Consider the following 20,969-nt stretch of genomic DNA (forward strand, 5'->3'; position numbering starts at 1 on the left):
AGACATTCCACGGGATGTCTATTCACAATCTCGGCACTTCGTTACTCTGTCTATGGTAGTTACAGCAGAGCAAGCGTAATCTCGCGAGATTACGCTGTAGATGACAGGTACGACGAGATTACGCTTTCTCTGCTGTAACTACCACAGGAACCGTAACGAAGTGCAGAGATTATGAATAGACATCCCGTGGAATGTCTATTCAGTGTCTAAACACTTCAGTATTGTTAATGTGTTAGTATAAGACAGCACATAGCGATCTAAGGCTATGTGCACACACACTAATTACGTCCGTAATTGACGGACGTATTTCGGCCGCAAGTACCGGGCCGAACACAGTGCAGGGAGCCGGGCTCCTAGCATCATAGTTCTATACGATGCTAGGAGTCCCTGCCTCGCTGCAGGACAACTGTCCCATACTGAAAACATGATTACAGTACGGGACAGTTGTCCTGCAGCGAGGCAGGGACTCCTAGCATCGTACATAAGTATGATGCTAGGAGCCCGGCTCCCTGCACTGTGTTCGGTCCGGTACTTGCGGCCGAAATACGTCCGTCAATTACGGACGTAATTAGTGTGTGTGCACATACCCTTAAAGGATCCCTATGCGCTGCCTAAATGAATGGAGAGGAGTGCATGATGCTGATTGGTCAGCGTCATACACTCCTCTGTACAACGCCCACTTGGTCTAAAGTAAAAACACGCCCACTTGGGCATTAAGCAACTCATTAGCATAAATCTAAAATCGCTAATAAAGTGGTGAAAACAGATCGTTTTTTAAAATAAAAAGCATTACTGTGACCTACATTATAGCGCCGATCTCCTTATGTAGGAGATAGGGCACTTATAATGTGGTGACAGAGCCTCTTTAACTCCAGCGGTAGTCACTGTCCCGGGTGCTGAAACAGTTACTGCTGATCAGTTAACTCTTTCAGCACCCTGGACAGTGACTATCCCCTGACGTTGCCTAGCAATGCTCCCGTAATTACAGCTGCGCACACGTAGCCACCCCTAATTACGGGAGCCCAATAGACTTCTATGGGCCTGCCTGTGCCGTTTTTACAGCCTGAAATAGGACTTGTTCCATATTTTTCAACGGCACGGGTGCCTTCCTGTAAGCATACTAGAAGTCTATGGGGCCGTAATTACGGGCGTTTTTACGTTTGTGCGCAAATCTGTCTTCTGGTAGGTCCACTTCATTTCACAGTAAATTTGTTTCCCACTATACCACGTCCTGTTTTTCTTTAAACCATAGACCTACAGATGATTTCTGGAGATTGTGATATCTGGAAATGCCAATTATATTCCGTGTCTATGGTTCGCTCAAGACCTGCTTTTAGGATTCTTTACAGACTTGACTTTCATATGGCAAGGATAATGAAAAAGCCTAAGGCTGGGTTCACTCAGAGTTTTTTGCAGGCAGAAAATCTGACTCAAAAATTGGAATTTTGAGGCAGATTTTACGCTGCCTGCATGCCGACTATCACGGCGTTTTTCGCCATTGAGCCATAAAAAGTCTATGAGCCCGTACACTGCTCACTCTGTTTCTGATCAGCTTTCCTTGGAAAGCAAAGTGGCACAGCGCTCACCCAGGCACGTCAGCTGCTTCGTTCTAGCGATCGGTGGGGATCGCCGTGCTCTGACCCCCACCGATCAAAACTTCTGACAAGTCAGTATAACATGTCAAAAGTTTTTTGAAAGTTTAGTTACCCTTTTAAAGGGGTTTTCCAGGAATACGTATTGATTCATACCCAAGCAGGATGAAGCATGTTGAGCTGCTTTGCCTGGAGAAACCTTGAAGGGACTGACGCGGCCTCCGCGTTATGATTGGTGGAGGTCCCAGGGATAAGCCATCAATTTGCATTCTCAGAAAAGCATTTTATGGTTTTGTGAAGTTTTGCTGCACTGACCATTATATAACATGGCAACATTTCCCTTTTTCTAATTGTATGTTATGCAGTAAGACGAATCTATTGAATCTAACAAAATCTGACTTCTCTACCTTTTACCTGTCCTTGTATATCTGTTCCAGTTAAAGCAGTGCTGAAAAAGAGAGACTATGGAAGCAAATACATGAAGAATAACTTCATCACTGCAGTACGAGCTATGAATGAATTCTACCTTAAACCCAGGTATTCATGTTTTTCTAAAAGAAGGAATATATGGTGGATCTACAGAATTGTATGTCTATTGTCTTACCCCTTAAAGAGGGGTCACCACATTATAATTGCCCCATCTCCTACATAAGGAGATCGGCGCTAATAAATAAAACGATCTGTTTTCACCACTTTAGTAGCGATTTTAGCTTTATGCTAATGAGTTGCTTAATGCCCAGGTGGGCGTATTTTTACTTTAGACCAAGTTGGCGTTGTACAGAGGAGTGTATGACGCTGACCAATCAGTGTCATGCACTCCTCTCCATTCATTTACACAGCGCATAGGGATCCTGCTAGATCCTTCTGTGCTGTCTTATACTAACACATTAACAATACTGAAGTGTTGGGATGTCTATTCACAATCACTGCACTTCGTTACTATTTCTGTGGTAGTTACAAGCGTAATCTCACTGTAACCTGTCATTTACAGCTACTTCTCGCGGGATTACGCTTCCTCTGCTGTAACTACCACAGAAACAGTAACGAAGTGCAGGGATTGTGAATAGACATCCTGTGGAATGTCTATTCACTGTCTAAACACTTCAGTATCGTTAATGTGTTAGTATAAGACAGCACATAGCGATCTCTCCGGCTTTTTCCGGAAATCAATGTATCGGGGTACATGAGCCCGCACTCCGATACATCGGCTTTCCGAAAAAAGTTGAACAGAAACGAAGCGGCTCGGCCCTCGCATGAGAACTTCTGCAGCTTCGTTTTAGTGATTGGTGGGGGTCTCAGTGCTCGGACCCCCACCAATCAAAATTTCTGACGTGTCACTGGGACATGTCAGAATTTGGTAAACATTTATTTACCCTTTAGGGACAAATTTCTGCCTCCCTACATTCTGACAGTCGTCATCTTCTTTTTGTTTTTTGTTTTTTCGCTGATGTTGCTGTGTAAGGTCTTCCTTTTTATGTTACGGGTATGTTTTTTGTTTTTTTTTTTCTATAATTTTTAGCATTTAAGATTTTTATAAGTGGTTATGTGCAAAAAGAATCTATTCCACCATTGTTTTTTGTTATTTTTCTTTTCCATAGTTCTCCGAACACCTTAAATCACATTTTACATTTAATTTAGGGGTTGTAATAATTAAGGGGATGTATGATATATGTATTTTCTGTAGTATGATTTTTATTTTGGGGCCATTTTATTGCATTGCATTGCCTGTATTATGGGCTAAAAAAAAATACTTTTTTACATTTTGTCTTCGATTAAAACTTTTGCTCCGTTCGGCTTCTGCAGCCAACATGTATTCTAGTATATAGCAGGATACAGAATGCCATTCACAGTCATATTTGTCAGATTGGTTTTCTGCAGCTGGTTCTCTAGCCTCTTTCTCTCTCTTTCTGAACGATATTCTAAGCTGATTTATGACCAAATCAAAGTTCAGAAGACGGGAGAAAAGAGATAAAGAAAGAGCCGTCAAAAGCATAAAAGTTATTTTTAGCCCATAATGCAGCCAATTTAAAAAAATAAATAAATAAATTGTCCCCAGAGGTGTCTATAACATTTTAAAAAAAGAATAATAATAAAAATGTAATAAAAAAATAGAAATAAATAAATATCTAATATAGAATTTTTTTATTTTTTTTTCTCCTTAACTTAAAAATAATAGTGTTTTATTCTTTTTTGTGTTTTGGGGTTTCTTTTACTTTTTTTATTGTGATGCATTAAAATTCCTATGTAGCATTACTGCCTGTTCATGTAAAATACACGGACCGCCCGATTCCCACAGGAAAGCCCATGGGCTCGTTTGTTAGGCCAAGGAGTGACCCTTAAAATTGTCATGGGGCACACGTGCTGACGATCACGGGGCAAAGGGAGTTTTGACTAATCCTGGCCATTGCTGGGTGATGGAGGCTGTCCGTCAGCCACCTTACCTTACTGGGAGATCACAGCATTGTGCGCTATGTACAGGCTCCCAGCGCTGTACACTTATGGGGCTTGGTGTCAAGGGGTTAAATGCGAATACCACCTTTAGAGACATGTCACGTGATAACTGGATGGTGAAATCCGTTGTACTTCCATAGAAGCAAAGTGTTGGAGATTATGGATGGTGGAAATCATGAACTAGTACCAAAGAGGTTTGGCTGCTCTACTGAGCATTGCGGACCCTTCCTTCTGGGAATTTTTGGTGGTGCCATCATGTGAACCCCACTAATGTAGTCCTCTGACATGTCTCCATGACCTATTAGAAAAGAACTGAAAAGGGTGGGCCAGTCTTGTGTAAAAAATAATAAAAAATCCATCTTTACTAGTAGTAGTTTTAGCAAATCCTTATGGAATGAGAGAAAATTGTCTTACGCCCCATGCACACGACCGTAAAAAATCTCCGTAATTGCGGACCGCAATTATGGACCTGCCTGGTTCTATTGGCCGCGGACACCTTTCCGATTCGCTGTGGACAGGTGTCTGTGCCGTAGAACCGTGCTGGGAATTATGGAGTATGTCTTACTTTTCTTGCCGTGCTACCATACTTAGTAGGGGAGCACGGCCCTAAAATGCGGCCAGCCGTGCCCGCGGGCCGTGATTATGGGCACGGTCATGTGCATGAGGCCTCACAGTGATTTTAGATTGGACCGGTTCAACTCTAATAATGGGTTACGTTGGAGAGACACTGGGATAACGGGTGATTTGTTACATATTTGGAGCGGGTGTGGAAAATTGAAAGACCTTTTTTCTCCGAAGTTTCTCAAATTATTGGAAAAAGTTTAGAAATTCTTACAAATTAGAATTGGCTTTATAAAATATGAGTGAATCTAATCGCCAAAGTAAACAGATGGGTCTGTTGCAGAATTTTAGATACAGCCTGAAATATAATTGCGTTCAACTGGAAAACAAATAAAATTCCTTGTATTACTGAAGTAATAAACAAAGTAAATACATATTTTCAGTATGAGGAAGTCCTAGGATTAGATTGGGAGGTGGGAAAGTATTTATTCCAGGAAAGACGGATGCCCTGGATAAGAAATCAACGCTTTTCAAACCTATAGGTTGTTGTTCTATTAAGGGGCTAGTCCTACAGCTTTTTCTTTTTTCAATTTCTTTCTAACTTTTTTTTTTTCTTTTCCTCTATTACTTCTATTGCTTTATGGATGTAAAAATCTTTGTTATTATAAATTGTATATCTATAAACTTGTTAAAAAAATAAATAAAATAAGAAATAGTTTGGACCGGACAACTCTTAAGGCATGGTGGCTCAGCAGGGCTCCGGGCTAAAATAAAATGAAAAAAATTCTTGGGCACCTTTCGCTTCGAAGTCTAAAAATTAGAGATTCAACTTTATTTTTTGTTTGGCAAACAAAAATTCTAACACTATGACATGTAAGTAAGACTGAGTATGTCTGGGTTTGGGACGGGGCGGACAGGAACTGATGTGAATAATGACAATCTCTGTGCAGAGCGGCAGAATATGGTGGCGTTATATAACCAATGGGAAATAAATACGTTTGAATATCCCCTTACTCTCGGCTTGGGCAGCAATAATAAAGTGGTATTTTGGATATGGTGACATCGGAGGAGCACAGAATGAAAATAAAAAAGCTTTGTTAATATATTGGCATTAAAGGCCAGATCACCTTCCAATTTAGTTATGTTCTGTCCAAAAGAAATCCAGTTTCTCCGCATTAACCCCGTTATTTCTCCCTTCGTTTCATCAGTGACCTGGAGTCACTACGGAAGATTAGACGAAGAAGTCCACATGATGACTCTGAATCATTTACTGTGTTCCTGAGATCAGATGTAGAAGTAAAGTAAGTACATTGCAACATCGCTTCTCCAAATGAGTTTTATTAAGAACTACTCTGTATCTGCCTGTTATAACTTCTAAGAAATTGGACAGGTTGATGTGGTAGGATGAAAGCCACCAAATAACCCTCCTCTGAAAGACGGACATCCTAGTAGAAGGTAACGGCTTGTCAGCCCTTCCATGACATATGTCCCAGAAACAAGGGGTTCACTATTGATTTTACGCTATATTTACACACTCCAGTATAGATCTAAAACATCACATATGACCCTCAGGTGCTCACTCTGTGACCCCCCTGGTTCCATCTGTCTGCTATACTATCCATACAGTACGCATAAGAGACTACATACCATAGGGGCAGCCCATGTGGCTGCTATGAGCCCCTTGGATATAGGGGGCCCAGCCCTGGTTGTATGAGTCACTTTTATTGTGTGGTTAGAACATGTGCAGAGATCCCCCTCTTCACAGGCCTTAGGCTCGGTTCACACAGAGTTTTTTTGACGCGGAAACCGCATCCGAAAACGCGCCATAAAATATCCGAAAATGCCTTCCATCGATTTCAATGAGAGGCGGAGGCATTTTTTTCTATCTTCGGGCGTTTACGCCTCTGACCTCCCATTGACCTCAATGGGAGCCAGAGAAAGCGTATTTCGCGGCTTTTTTTGCTTGCGGCGCTCAATGGCCGCGGGCGAAAAAAACGCCGCGAAAATCGGCGTGCAGGGAGAGGAATATCTGCCTCAAAATTCCAAACAGAATTTTGAGGCAGATTTTCCTCCTGCAAAAAACTCTGTGTGAACCCAGCCCTACATTGCTAGAAAACAAGGGAGGTGTGAGCTAGTACCATATGGGGGGCACCATTTTAATCTATGCTATGGGGGCACTGAATACACCGCTTTATCCGCAGACTGCTTTCCTGCGTTTATGATTTATTCTCTGCTTTGTGCTATAAATATTTGATAGCTTGGAGTGTAACCTCTGGAACCCTGACAAACCCCCAGTACTGGGGCCCCGTGTCCCCGATTTTCAGCAGAGAAGTTGGCAGACCTGCAAGGTCACCCTCCATTATAGTAAATAGGAGATACAGAAAGAACATGGCAGTCCAGTCTACTGTTTTCGTATCTCCCTTAGACTATAAGAAGAGTGGCTGTGCATCAGTGGCCACCTCTGATGCGACAGAAGGTTAAATATTACTTGTAGCCCGCAGATGGAGTGAGGATTGCCTCGAAGGTCCCATTATGTGGACAGTTGACCACCATTGGTCTAAAAACACAATGTCCAATAATAATCAATCGTCTAAAGATGATTGCTCCTTTATTCTTCTTACCTCAGAAAGAACTCTCATCCTAGCTTGTAAATACCCGAAACCTACAGTGATGAAGTCAGGCCGGGTGAAATTTTACCTCCATTGGCCGTCTTAGAGGAAACCTGAGAAAACCCAGAATGATCGATTAGCAATTGTGTTATTCTGGATTAAAGAATAAGCCTCATCGGGAGTTCATAATTGTTGTAACGCATTCTTCATGTCCATTTGGCCCATGTCAATATAATTTTCTTATATGTCATTCAGGTCCTCAAAACTACAGGGTAGGGATAGTGGGGGCAGACACTTTCTGGTTTCCTTTGCTGAAACTATAGTCCTCCTCTCCTCCGACTAAAATGGACATTTACAGACAACCGTTTTCCACCTTATGTAGACAAGATAGACTTTAGGTTTAGTGTCCCTTTAAAAAAGGAGTGGTCCGCTGTTCTTACATGTCTGTTTTAGTAAATACTTGTAGCATTTTTTTTCTTAGAACTCTGTTGTGTCGATACTCCGTTCTTCCTCCTGGAAATGTATGAATAAACTGTTACCACTCCCTTACTCCAATGGGACTTGTCGCTAAACACACTGACACTGTCAGCACTGATTGGACAGTGACCAGTCTATGTGGAGATGCACTCTATTGACAGGAGGAATGGTAACTCCCAGTTTCCAATTTATTTATACATTTCCAGGAGGAATAACAGGGGGACGACACAATACAGTGCTCACAAGTTTTTAGTTTTTTTTAAATCTTTTATAGAGAATACAAGTATTTTAACAAAACACTTCAGGAGAGTTGACCGTTTCTCCTAAACCTTCAGTTTGTAATAGTGTTTTGTTTTTATTCCACAACTACATATCGCAATACATTGTAATTAATCTGAAAATGTTTCTGTACATTTCAAGAGCTAGTGGGGATAATCTTGGAGACACTCTGTATCCAGAAATGCTGTACGTTGATGAACATGGGTTTATTTTGTAGATAACACTGATTCTTTACACAGAGCTTTGGAAGTTTGGGGGAGTCCTGAAGCCATTTTCAGGGAACGGAAATTAAAGAAAGAGGAGGAAATTGCTTACAAAGAAAGTAGGTTGAAATATAGATTTACTACAACGGCAGCATAAAATGGTTGTGGTGAATTATAAATTGCTGTGTACTTTATAACTGGTGATCGCCTGAAAACGGGGAGCAGTTTTATTTGAAAATTCATAAGCCGCTTGAAAAAATTAAGAATTGAAAAAAATGGAAAGATACCTCTAGTCTATGTATACTTTCACTACGTAAATGACTGCAGATGTCAGGTCATGAACTTCTGGGTAGGTGTATCCTGCGATCTCAGGTGTCCTTCAGGCACCCCCAATAGCAGCATCCAAACTCAGAACGCCAGATCTTGCTGGTTATAGTGGGATGTCACGTTCTCTCCCAAATCGTGCTGACTGCTGTATTCATATAGCTCTTCTCAATCGGTAAGGGTTAATACAGCAGTTCGCGCTCTTTGAAACCAGCGAGCTCTCTCTTACAGAGCTTGGATGCTGCCATGGGGGATGCCGGGATATCCCTACTTGACCGTTCAAGACTCGAGATCTGACTGACATTTTTTTTTTTTTTAAATGTATTTTTGAATAGAGCAGGTCTTCCTTTACAGGTGATGGGTACACTTGAATTAAGATTTTACATAGATTTTAAATGGCTAAATGTTGTCCAAAGAGAGAATACTTTAAGACGTAAATGCAATCTATCATCAGAAAAGGACCTATTGTTTAAATCCATGTATAATATAGTTCTAGAGGTAATTTTCTGACTAAGGTTTCGCGTGTCCACGTGGCTGCTGTAAAGCAAATATCTCGAACTGCCATTCACATCTCCGAGCTGCAGCTCAGGCAATATGTCGGTCACCATCATCGAGTACAGAAAATAGAATAAAAATATTACACATTCAGGAGATTAGAGAAGAAAAGATTAGAAAGAGTTAATACATTCCCTTTAAAGGGCTTGGCCACGGCCGGACAGCTGATGACCTATCCACAGGACAGGTCATCAATATGTGATCGGCGTGGGTCAATCAGCCGTCAGCTGTTCCGGGCACCGGATGTTTTGAACGGTATGCTGGAGCTGGATGCAGATGGCTTGAATAGGAGCAGAGCTGTAGTTCTGCAGAATGGCAGATATGCAGTTGTTGGAGCCAACGGCTTCCGACTCCAACTACTGCATACCGTTCAAAACATCCGGTGCCCGGAGGCAGCCAAAACAGCTGAGGGGTCCGGGTGTTGGAGCCGCACCGATCTGACAACTCATGACCTATCCACAAGCTAGGTCATCAGTATATGGTCATGGATAGCCCCTTGGAGCAAATTTCCACCTAAAACGCAATTGGTTATATAAAAAAAATTGGAAATCAGAAAGTAAAGCAATAGCCATAGTTTGGCAATTCTATTTCTCTTACAGAGACCTGGACATTTTTCTATTCTGTTCATGTGGCCGCTTTTGCTAAAGTAACAAAAGGAAGTGCAGCCATTTTGGGTGTCACTTTGGAATTTGCTTCTTTAATTTTGTCATTTGTTTCTGAGAAGTTGTATTAGAAGGATTGTATTTAAAGAGGCTCTGTCACCAGATTTTGCAACCCCTATCTGCTATTGCAGCAGATAGGCGCTGCAATGTAGATTACAGTAACGTTTTTATTTTTAAAAAACGAGCATTTTTGGCCAAGTTATGACCATTTTTGTAGTTATGCAAATGAGGCACATAATACACGCCCAGTTGGACTTTTGCAAGCCTCATTTGCATAAATACAAAAATGGTCATAACTTGGCCAAAAATGCTCGTTTTTAAAAAATAAAAACGTTACTGTAATCTACATTGCAGCGCCGATCACCTGCAATAGGAGATAGGGGTTGCAAAATCTGGTGACAGAGCCTCCTTAAAGCAAATATGAACTTCAAGATTTGTTCAGAAAACTGTGTAATTTCCTCAGAATCAAATCTGAAACAAAACATTTGACAGACGGCTGATTTGACCTTCGGCTCTGTTCACACCATGACTTCCATTTATAACCGAGAACCGTGCCAGATCTGTTGGATATCGGTAATTCCCAATGTAATCTATTGATTTTAATGGGGCCTGTCGGATTCCAGAAAGGCCAACAGAAACTCAGATGGAAATCCTGGACGGTAGTGTGAACAGGGCCTAATGTTATGTCCTAGCTAAGGTACACCTGGTCTGAATTCATGTTTATATCTGCTTCTTGTTTTATTTAGATTTATTTAGAAACCAGAAATTATTAAAAGAATACAAGGAATTTCTAGGAACTACAAAGGTATGGATATTATTTTTCGACTTGGTTTTACTTTAATTTGTGAACACTGTAATAAGAATCGATCTACAAATTATTTTTTTTTAAATCTTTTTTGTTTCTCTTATATGTAGCTTTAAATTGTGAAATATTGCTGTAAATTGTAATTCCAGATTTTTCTGCCTGTAAAAAACTGTGTGTGAACATATCCCTTCCTCGAGCAGACAAAACGCTCAGGAAAAAAAAAAACGTCCCTGACTCCCATTGAAATGAATGGTAGGAGATTTGGGTTGTTTTTTGGCGCTGATTCCGACACGCTTTCAGCATCAAAATCCGCACCAAAAGACTGTGTGAGCAGGGTCTTAATCTTAGCTGTTAATCCCTCAAGGCTGGGGGGGGGGGGGGGGGGGGGGTTCGTCTTGACAGGTGTTGAACATAGGCCAAGTATGGCTGGCAGCTTTTGAAGGACAACCCATAGGAAAAGAATTAAAATGAGGGCCACAAAAATACAGACAATAAAAGGGGAATTCTGTAAGGGTATTATACTCACTTGAGCCTTGAGAGACTCCATCGGTTTAATTCCTCCATTTGTCTTACTGCCATATATTGTGTAAAAGGTAAATTTTTAGTGAGCAATCTCTAAAAGAAAACCTGTCAAGGTACATACACATTTTTTAGATAGTCTTAAGCTGGCCATACACATGAGACAGCAGTAGGGCGATGTTCAAACGCTTGTATGGCAAGAGAATATTCGTCAAGCCGACGTTCCCGTACACGTTTCAGATGATGTTGGCTGGTATAGTCGTGCAATGTTCCCATACATGTCTGATGACCAGAAACTTACTGGCCAATACATGACCCAAAGTGACAAACCCTCCTTCTCTCCTCCTTTTTGGGTTGTTGTTTGAAGAACAATCGTTTGTGGTCTCATGAGTGACCCGTACTCATTCAACTTTAGCTACTCGGATGGAAATTTTCAACGCGGTCGACCTATTTTTCCATCGCTAAGGCCCCATGCCTGTAATCATGGTCTGTGAATTTGGGCGCGGACAGTCACTCCAATTGCGGGCCGTGCTCCCTTTATAAAGTATGGGAGCATGGACTGTAGAATAAAAAAATAGGACGTGTCCTATTATTTACGAATGCTTTATACGGCCGGACACGTTCCCGTAATTTCAGACCAAACTTACGGTCGTGTGCATGGGGCCTTAATTATCTTACCGTCTATTGTTCGTTATGGTCGACATTGTCTACTTTCATCAACTTTCCTTTATGTATCCTTTATGACCTCCTTTCACAAGAGCCCTATTTTAAAGGGGAAATCTCATCCGTCAAAATTATTTTCTCATACAGTATGTCATTGGTAAAATCATTTTGGAAATCGTTGGTAGTCTAATCTTCTCATACTTGGGGTTAATGAATGGCTTAGAGGAATTAGTGTGGGACCATTAAGGGATCAGACCCAGTTTGGTATCAATGATGGTATGCTGGTTTCTCCCTATGTGAAACCGTGTGTGGATGGGGTTAAGTTGTATAGGATATGCCAGAGAATGCCAGGCTGAAAGTGTTCTCCATCTGTTTGTATCCTCTGTGCCCTTTTCTTTGGGAAATCGTTTCAGCATTAACCTGAACTTAACCTGTGTATCGGCTTCTGATTTCTTTTAAAGAGTTGGAGTTATTGGTAATGCAGGCTATTAGAGCCACAAATGAAATGTCTAATGTATCGCTATTTCTTTTGTAATAGAAGTTTAGGGTAATGACCTGAGATATTGTGTAATAATGAAGCCATACATCACCATTATTGATTTGCTAGAAGTAAAACCCATTTATAGTTTGCAGTGCTCTCAGAAAATAGTCGGCACTTTTTCCTCGGTATTGAACCAATTGACGGAGCATTTTAAAGGAGATCTGAATAACCTTTTTTACATTTATCATGTTTATAACTCAGAGAAAGTTAGTGCTTCAAGGTACCTTCATTCTGCTGTAGCTTCGCCATTAGATGCCCCTGCCATACTGAAACTGCGCTAGAAGACGGACTCACTGCAGAGCCAAGGAGACTGCAGATTGTACTGAGCATGTGTGAGAGCCAGGGAAGACTGCAGCTTGTACTGAGTATGTGTGATAGCCAAGGAGACTGCAGCCTGTACGGAGCATGTGTGGGAGACATGGAGACTGCAGCTTGTACTGAGTATGTGTGATAGCCAGGGAGACTGCAGCTTGTACTAAGAATGTGTGAGAGCCAGGGAGACTGCAGCCTGTACTGAGCATGTGTGGGAGACATGGATACTGCAGCTTGTACTGAGCATGTGTGGGAGACATGAAGACTGCAGCTTGTACTGAGCATGTGCGAGACATAGGGAAGACTGCCGCCTGTACTTAGCATGTGCGAGACCTAGGGAAGACTGCAGCTTGTACTGAGCATGTGTGCGAGACTTGGGGAGGACTGCAGCTTGTACTGAGCATGTGTGCGAGCCAGGGAGACTGCAGCCTGTACTGAGCATGTGCGAGACTTAGGGAAGACTGCAGCTTGTACTGAGCATGTGTGAGACCTAGGGAAGACTGCAGCTTGTACTGAGCAGGTGCGAGACCTAGGGAAGACTGCAGCTTGTACTGAGCAGGTGCGAGACCTAGGGAAGACTGCAGCTTGTACTGAGCATGTGCGAGACCTAGGGAAGACTGCAGCTTGTACTGAGCATGTGCGAGACCTAGGGAAGGCTGCAGCTTGTACTGAGCATGTGCGAGACCTAGGGAAGACTGCAGCTTGTACGGAGCATGTGCGGGAGCCAGGGAGACTGCAGCTTGTACTGAGCAATTTTGAGAGCCAGGGAGACTGCAGCTTGTACTGTTCATGTGCGAGATTTCATTCAGCAGCAGAGGAGGGACACTGACCGGAGCTTGCCAGCTCTAGGTGGGTGGAGATTGAATTTAGCTCATGAGCTCTCTCCATCTGTTGCTGGACTAATTTTAACATCCGGCAGGAAAACTTTCTAAAAATATTATACAGTCATCCGGACATGGATTTTTAAAGTAAGTACACCAGTCTCAACAGCTCTAAGATCTATTTAATACTGTATGCAGTTTGTATTGTGATAATCTGGTAAAAGGATCCACTTTCAGGCCGGCTTCACAATGAAACCTTAACTTGTGAGAGGACTGTGTGGTCTTCTATCACTCTCGGCCTCTGTACACTGCGTGAGGGTTAGTCTTCCCGTGCAACAGGATATGGAATTCGGAGTGACCGACAACGAAGATGAAGAAGTAGCAGCTTGTTATTGCAGCACTTGGCTTGAGGTTAGGGGGGTGGGGGGCTGTAGCGCCAGGTCGCAGCTGTGACCCTCTATAGTTCAGCCACTGCCTGCTGCCCATGATGCCATTCTGTGCATTCCCCCCCAGTCATCAAACACGTTCTATACCAATCGTTCAGAGTGACCTGCCACATCCTCCAAAGGACAGTAGCATCCTTCTGATACAGAAATGGAGTGCTATCATTAGACGGTAGCAACAATCTCTTCACGTTGCAATGATCATTGATATCAGTGCAGCTCTTGGAAGATGCATGTGAGAGGCTTCTGGTGGCTGGTCACGTGTACTGTATCCTTCAGAAATAAATCCGCGGCACTCCTTGGCTGCAAAGAATCACATGAAGTTAGTCCGACACCATCAAGTATCTTTCTTCATCAACAGAAAAATGTCATCCTAATAAATATTGGCAATATTTCCAAAGTATCCAAAATAATATCCAAAATGACATTTCGCCTGTCTCAGACCTTTAACAAGTCGTATCTGAATTCTTCCAAGTGTCGTTCATATTTGATAGGAGTGCTATCCCACCATGTTATCGAATTTCTGTATCTTCTGTCCGAGAAAAGAAGTGGCGCATGGTGTGGGAGCAGTGACATTGAAGTACAATTGGGGCATTGCGTAGCTGGCACTAATATAGGACATTTTGGCCTGCACTGTGGGGCGGCAAATTTGTGGCTGATACTGTGGGGCTGTATGAGTTGAACTGTATAAGCAACTTAAAGAGGCTCTGTCACCACATTATAAGTGCCCTATCTTGTACATAATGGCGCTGTAATGTAGGTAACCGATCGTTTTTCTAAATAAAAAAAACACTGCTATTTTCACCAAGTTATGAGTGATTTTAGCTTTATGCTAATGACTTTCTTAATGCCCAACTGGGCGTTTTTACTTTTGACCAAGTGGCCGTTGTGGAGAGAAGTGTATGATGCTGACCAATCAGCGTCATACCCTTCTCTCCATTCATGTACTCAGCACATAGTGATCTTGCGAGATCACAAGGTGCTGTCACTTACTCACACACTAACGTTACTGAAGTGTCTTGAGAGTGAATAGACATCGCTTCCAGCCAGGACGCGATGTGTATTCACAATCCCGACACTTCGGTAACGTTTGTGTGGGACTTACAGCACAGCACATCGAGATCACGTTGTGCTGTCACAGCATGATCTCGCGAGATTACACTTGCTGTGCTGTAAGTCACACACAAACGTTACCGAAGTGTTGGGATTGTGAATAGACGTCCTGGCTGTAAGCGATGTCTGTTCACTGTCAGGACACTTCAGTAACGTTACTTTAGGTGTAAGTGACAGCACACGCTGTGCTGAGTACATGAATGGAGAGAAGTGCATGACGCTGATTGGTCAGTGACATACACTTCTCTCCACAACACCCACTTGGTCAAAAGTAAAAACACGCCCAGTTGGGCATTAAGAAACTTATTCGCATAAAGCTAAAATCGCTTATAACTTGCAGAAAATAGATAGGAAAATACATAGGAGATAGGGCACTTCTAATGTGGTGACAGAGCCTCTTTAAGGGTATGTTCACACGGCAGCGTCCGTAACGGCTGAAATTATGGGGCTGTTTTCAGCCTTTCGTCAGCGGCGCGTAAAAAAAATGACCGTGTGCACAGAACATCGTAAGACCCATTCTAATGAATGGGCAGATGTTTGTCAACGCTATCGAGCCGCATTTTCGGACGTAAATCGAGGTGTAAAACGCCCGAATTACGTCCGTAAATAAGCCGTGTGAACATACCCTAAAGGAGCAATCCAGGCAAAACTGTTACTGTTATGACACGTGGAAGCCTGAGTTGGCATTGTGTCACGGTTTTCTCTTTGGTGCTCTATGAATCCCTTAGGCCCTGCACTAGGCATAACACATTGTATTAACCCAAAGTTCTCCTTTTAATGGGGTATTTACGTCTGAGGTATAATATCTAACAGGTGGGGGTTCCATCTCTGTGACCATCATATATCGGCAAAATGTGGGTCCCCTGTGCAGGAGACGAGGTAGACATATACGCATGCTGCTCTTTCCATTGTAGTTTATGGGAGTTGTGAAATGCTCCGCTGTTTCCATGTTCTTCCGATATGTTGGAATTCCAAAAGTGGAAGCATCAGCTATCGGATATTTATGCCAACCCTTAGGTTATGTTCACACAGCATATGTTAAGGCTGAAAAATACGCCGCTGATTTTAAGAGAAAAATAGTTTTTGGAGCTGATTTTCAAAGCGTTTTATATTTTCACAAGCATTTTTGAATAGTATTTTGAGGCGTTTCTTGAAGGGTCAATGGAAAATGGGAAAATCTGCTTCAATAAGTGACATGTCCATGTCGTGTGTTTGTTTTTTTTTTTTTTGTTTTTTTTTTAAACGAAGTGTATTTCTCCAAATCATATTTTTCTTTCCCCAGCTGCATAAAAATTTGCCTCCTGAACAACACCGCCCATTCCTTTACTTCAATACAGTTTTATTGTGTTTTTGTATTAAAGTACAAAACCTACCCCAATCCTGTAAACGTAGTCCTATTATGAAAGTTTACAGAAAATACAATATGCAATGAGGCAAAGTATAGTCCATATACTCTATCCAATATAATGTATCCAGTGGTCCATATAAGCATAAGAGAATGTATAACAGATGGAGACTTAAGCCTTGGATCATGCCATCCCCCCTTCCTTAGGGGAGATACAGACGGACGATGCGTTTTTGCGCGCGCAAACAACGCAGCGTTTTGCGCGCGCAAAAACCATTTGACAGCTGCGTGTGTCATCCGTGTATGATGCGCGGCTGCGTGATTTTCGCGCAGCCGCCATCATAGAGATGAGGCTAGTCGACGCCCGTCACTGTCCAAGGTGCTGAAAGAGCTAACTCTTTCAGCACCCTCGACAGTGAATGCCGAACACAATATCGAAAAACCTGTTGAAAAAAAAGAAAAAGTTCGTACTTACCGAGAACTTCCCGGCCGCGTCCTTGGTGGCGCGTCCTTGGTGACGCGCCTCTCGACATCGGGCCCCACCTCCCTGGATGAGGCGCCAGTCCATGTGACCGCTGCAGCCTGTGCTTGGCCTGTGATTGGCTGCAGCTGTCACTTGGCCTGAATTGTCATCCCGGGAGGTCAGACTGGAGGAAGACGCCGGGAGTTATCGGTAAGTCAGAACTTTTTTTTTCTACAGGATCATGTATATTGGGATCGGAAGTCACTGTCCATGGTGCTGAAACAGTTTAACTCTTTCAGCACCATGGACAGTGACTATCTCCTGACGTCGCGTACCGATAATTTTTTTGCCGGGTTCGGCCGAACCCGGTGAAGTTCGGTTCGCTTGTCCGTCTTTGCTCATCGCAAAGACACTCCGTTTGGATGTTCGGAAACAGAAAAGCACGTGGTGCTTTTCTGTTTACATTCATCCTTTTGACAGCTGGTGCGCTGTTTCAGTCGGTTCGCACGGAAGTGCTTCCGTGCGACCTGCGTGGTTTTCACGCACCCATTGACTTTAATGGGTGCGTGATGCGCGAAATACGCAGAGTTATTGAACCTGTCGTGCTTTTTGCACAGCAGACAAACGCTGCGCAAAAAGCACGGACTGTCTGTACTGCCCCATAGACTTGTATTGGTCTGTGCGTGCCGCGTGAAAACCGCACGGACCGAATACACGCTCGTGTGAATCCCCCCTTAATGTAATTACTAAAAACCTACAAATGAACCAAAATCACAATTGTATTTTCACATCAAACTTATCGAGAATTTCACAAGAAAAACAATGGTGTGCTTGGTTTTAACGTTACTTTATTCTTTCATGAGTTATTTACAAGTTTCTGACCAAAGTAACATTAAAACCAAGCACACCATTGTTTTTCTTGGGAAATTCCTGATAAGTTTGATGTGTCACATGACCCTCTTCCCATTGAAAAAACTAAAGTTGGATACAAAATGGCCGACTTCAAAATGGCCGCCATGGTCAACACGCAGCTTGAAAAGTTTCCCCCCTCCCATATACTAATGTGCCACAAACAGGAAGTTAATATCACCAACCATTCCCAGTTTATTTAGGTGTATCCATATAAATGGCCCACCCTGTATATCTCCTGAGCTGTGTGTCCCTGATTCGGCAACTGGGAGCGGACTTCTGCCTGTACAGTTGACGTACAACAGCAGTGGTCGGGCGGACGTGGCACCAGTAGTGTTGGCGGAGCTACATCCTGACTGCAGCTATTATTCTTGTCCATCTGTGCAACCAGAAGTCCCCCCCACCTCCCCAAGTACAGACGCAGGCGTACAATATCTTGCGTGAGCCCCGGTTCGTGGCATTACGTATGTGCTATATAAACAATTGACATTTGTGACCTGACCGCTCAGTTTTTTTATTTTTCTTGCAATACCGACCTGTTCCGTGTCCCTAATACGTCATGTATTTTTTGGTTTCAGCCTCGGTTGAGTACGGCCTCCATGTTCTTGAAGGGCTCTGGGAAAGTGGTGATGGTGGCTATTTGCATGTAAGTTTATGATGTTGTGGGGATTAATGTGTTTTTAGTTTTCATTCTCTTAGGCAAGATCCGTTACAATTACCATTGATTTCATTGGTAATTCTTTTGTTTCAGTTGCTTTGCATTTTGTCTCCGTTCGCTAGGTTTCTGTTTTTTTTTTAAACAAGTGCGGTCTGCAGAACTTTTTGCTTCCGTGAAAAAAAACGAAACGTGGCGAATGGAGACAAACGGAAAGCAAGAATTACCAATTAAATCAATGGTAATTGTAACGGAACCGTTGCTTTTTGTTTAAGCTTTCGATCCTCCCTTCCTCTGACGGAAGAGAGGTAAACTGATAAGGCGAAGTTCACACTACCGTTATTATGTGTATCTAATGCCTTTATTGTAGCCGGCACCGCCTCACTATTCATGTAGGGGCTCATTACTCCGAGCAACTTGACCTATTCCTGTGTTTTTATTTCCCTCAAATGCAGAAATGGACTGAACTTTTTCTTTAAGCTTTTGGCCTGGGTGTACACCGGATCGGCTAGTATGTTTTCTGAAGCTATTCACTCCTTAGCCGACACATGCAACCAGGTAAGAAGCAAAAAAGTCATGTGTACTGTAATTCTAGTTATGACGCGCAGTTCTAGCAGATCTGTATTTGGTAAGTGACGGTACATTCATACAGCCATTGTATCCCAGCAAATCACAAAAACAACTTCTCCAAAGGCTTTTTCCAGGACGTTTTTTTTAAGGCCCAATAAAAACCAGCAACTTGGCAATATTTGATCTCTGATCGCCCGCCCTGTGTCCCCAAACACTTCCTGTGTCCTTCTCTCTGAGCGAGCATGTTTTCCCTATGAAGGATATGTCGGCATGCAGGGAAGGAAGGACACCGGGCGCAGCGGGTACACCAGCAGCAGGGGACTGGAGAATAGTTGGTAAGATAAATATAATGCAAAGGTTTTTTTTTTTTCATGTTTTTGGCTAAAATAAAAACAAACCGCAGAAAAAAAATAATAATAATAATTTCCCCCAGGATTTGGTGGGCAAAATGATTATTATTTTTATTATTACTGTTGTTGGTTCTTCTTTTTTTTTTTTTTTTTATATAAAGAAGAAGCGGCTCTTGAACTTTCACGTGAAACCATATGGAAAAATTGGATTGCCCTTTTGTCCTTTGAAGCCAAAATTGGCAGGGACAGGAACTGCTGCTGTTTGAGTGTGGTATCAACATTTCACTAAATAAAGGTTATACTTGGTACAATGAAAAGTTAGACATTTTTCTAATTTATACCAATCCCTCATGGACTGAAAACAAGGTCTCTGCTTTTTGTCACTTCTTTTCCACTGGAAGTAAACCATAAAAGCACCTATTGAATAACAACAAGCAGAGATCTTAACACCCCTGAGGAATTGATACAGAACATTTGAGAACTGTATAACTTTTAACCTTTATTTGCCAAAACTGTAATACCTCTTTAACATTACCATACATGTAGCTACTATATATTGCCACTAGGTGGCACTGCTTTTCATCTAGTGACTACACGGTAAAAATTCTGTTGGTCTTGGTGCATTTTTGTCCCCGCCTGTGCATTGTAGTAATATTGTTATTACTATTTATCTAGCACCAACATTATATCCTTCCCTGAAGTTTTGGCCTTTTATAAAGCGGTACTTAAATAGAAGTTTGACAGCACTCAGGATTTACTTGCAAACATTTACATGGCTATGTGTGTAGAAATTGAGACTATAACAGAACATAGAAAGCATAAGGGTATGTTCCCACACATAGGAATCTCAAAAAAACACAAGTACTTCTGTCAATTCAGTTTTACTTGTGGATTCAGGGTCAAACATTTATTATAGTGTGTGCAGCTGCGGATTTCCAGCGGTTTTCACTGCATTTCCGATGTGTACAAACCGCAACAAATCTCATATGTGGTGGAATTTATGCTCCGCTTTCAAGTCTTTGGCCAAACACGCAGCATCTCCGAACAGAATACGCAGCGTGATGTGCTGTGGAATTGAAGTCACACCGCAGGACACTTTTTGCACGACTTTTCTGCGTTTTTTTTTTTCTCCAGCTTGCGGCTGAGATTTTCTAAATTTCATTCACTTTGCTGTTACTGTAAATGCTGCTAAATTTCCACACAGAGTTTCATTGCGGAAAATCTGCAGCATTTACACTGTGTGGGTTCCCAGCCTTCTAGTAAACGGAGGAGGAAATATATAAACTCGTAGCCCAAAAGTTAATTTGCAAACCATTGGTCCTGCTCATACAGGAATATTCTGGGCAAAAACTCAAAATAATGTCTTTCCTCTGAGACATAAGTACCAGTCGGCATGAGCTGCCCTGATACCCGCTTTATAAACTCTGTCTATGGGATCTAGCGATGTCCAACAAAAGGAGTTTGTTGCCGGTGACTGGAAGCCTTTGAAATCTTTGTGACTTAGGACCTCAGGTTCGGGTAGATTTGGCGGGTAGATCTGACAATCTCTAGACCAAAACTGAACCTCCTATTTTTCTTACTGACACATTAATTTCTATTATAATAGGAAGCTCCACAAGTTAGATCTAGTAGTTAAATGTTCTTTTTGGAAATACAGTGCAAGGAAAAGTATAAAAGGAAATGACAATTCAGCTACACTGCCTCTAGTGGTGAAAAGGTGTTCACACTGCTCTCTGCTAGTCCTAGG

General features: G+C 42.3%; 1 protein-coding gene across 1 annotated transcript in view; it reads left to right on the forward strand.

The window, feature by feature from the left end:
* SLC30A9 (solute carrier family 30 member 9) overlaps nt 1-20,969 on the forward strand; it is a 112,083-nt gene that overhangs the window by 48,546 nt on the left and 42,568 nt on the right. The window contains exons 4-9 of the mRNA XM_075859428.1: nt 2,030-2,129; nt 5,813-5,905; nt 8,209-8,291; nt 10,460-10,518; nt 18,226-18,293; nt 18,758-18,860. Coding sequence (XP_075715543.1) covers nt 2,030-2,129; nt 5,813-5,905; nt 8,209-8,291; nt 10,460-10,518; nt 18,226-18,293; nt 18,758-18,860 — 506 coding nt within the window. The remainder of the gene's footprint in view (nt 1-2,029; nt 2,130-5,812; nt 5,906-8,208; nt 8,292-10,459; nt 10,519-18,225; nt 18,294-18,757; nt 18,861-20,969) is intronic.

The sequence above is a fragment of the Rhinoderma darwinii genome, chromosome 1 (genome assembly GCF_050947455.1).
Source record: "Rhinoderma darwinii isolate aRhiDar2 chromosome 1, aRhiDar2.hap1, whole genome shotgun sequence".
Classification (NCBI taxonomy): domain Eukaryota; kingdom Metazoa; phylum Chordata; class Amphibia; order Anura; family Rhinodermatidae; genus Rhinoderma; species Rhinoderma darwinii.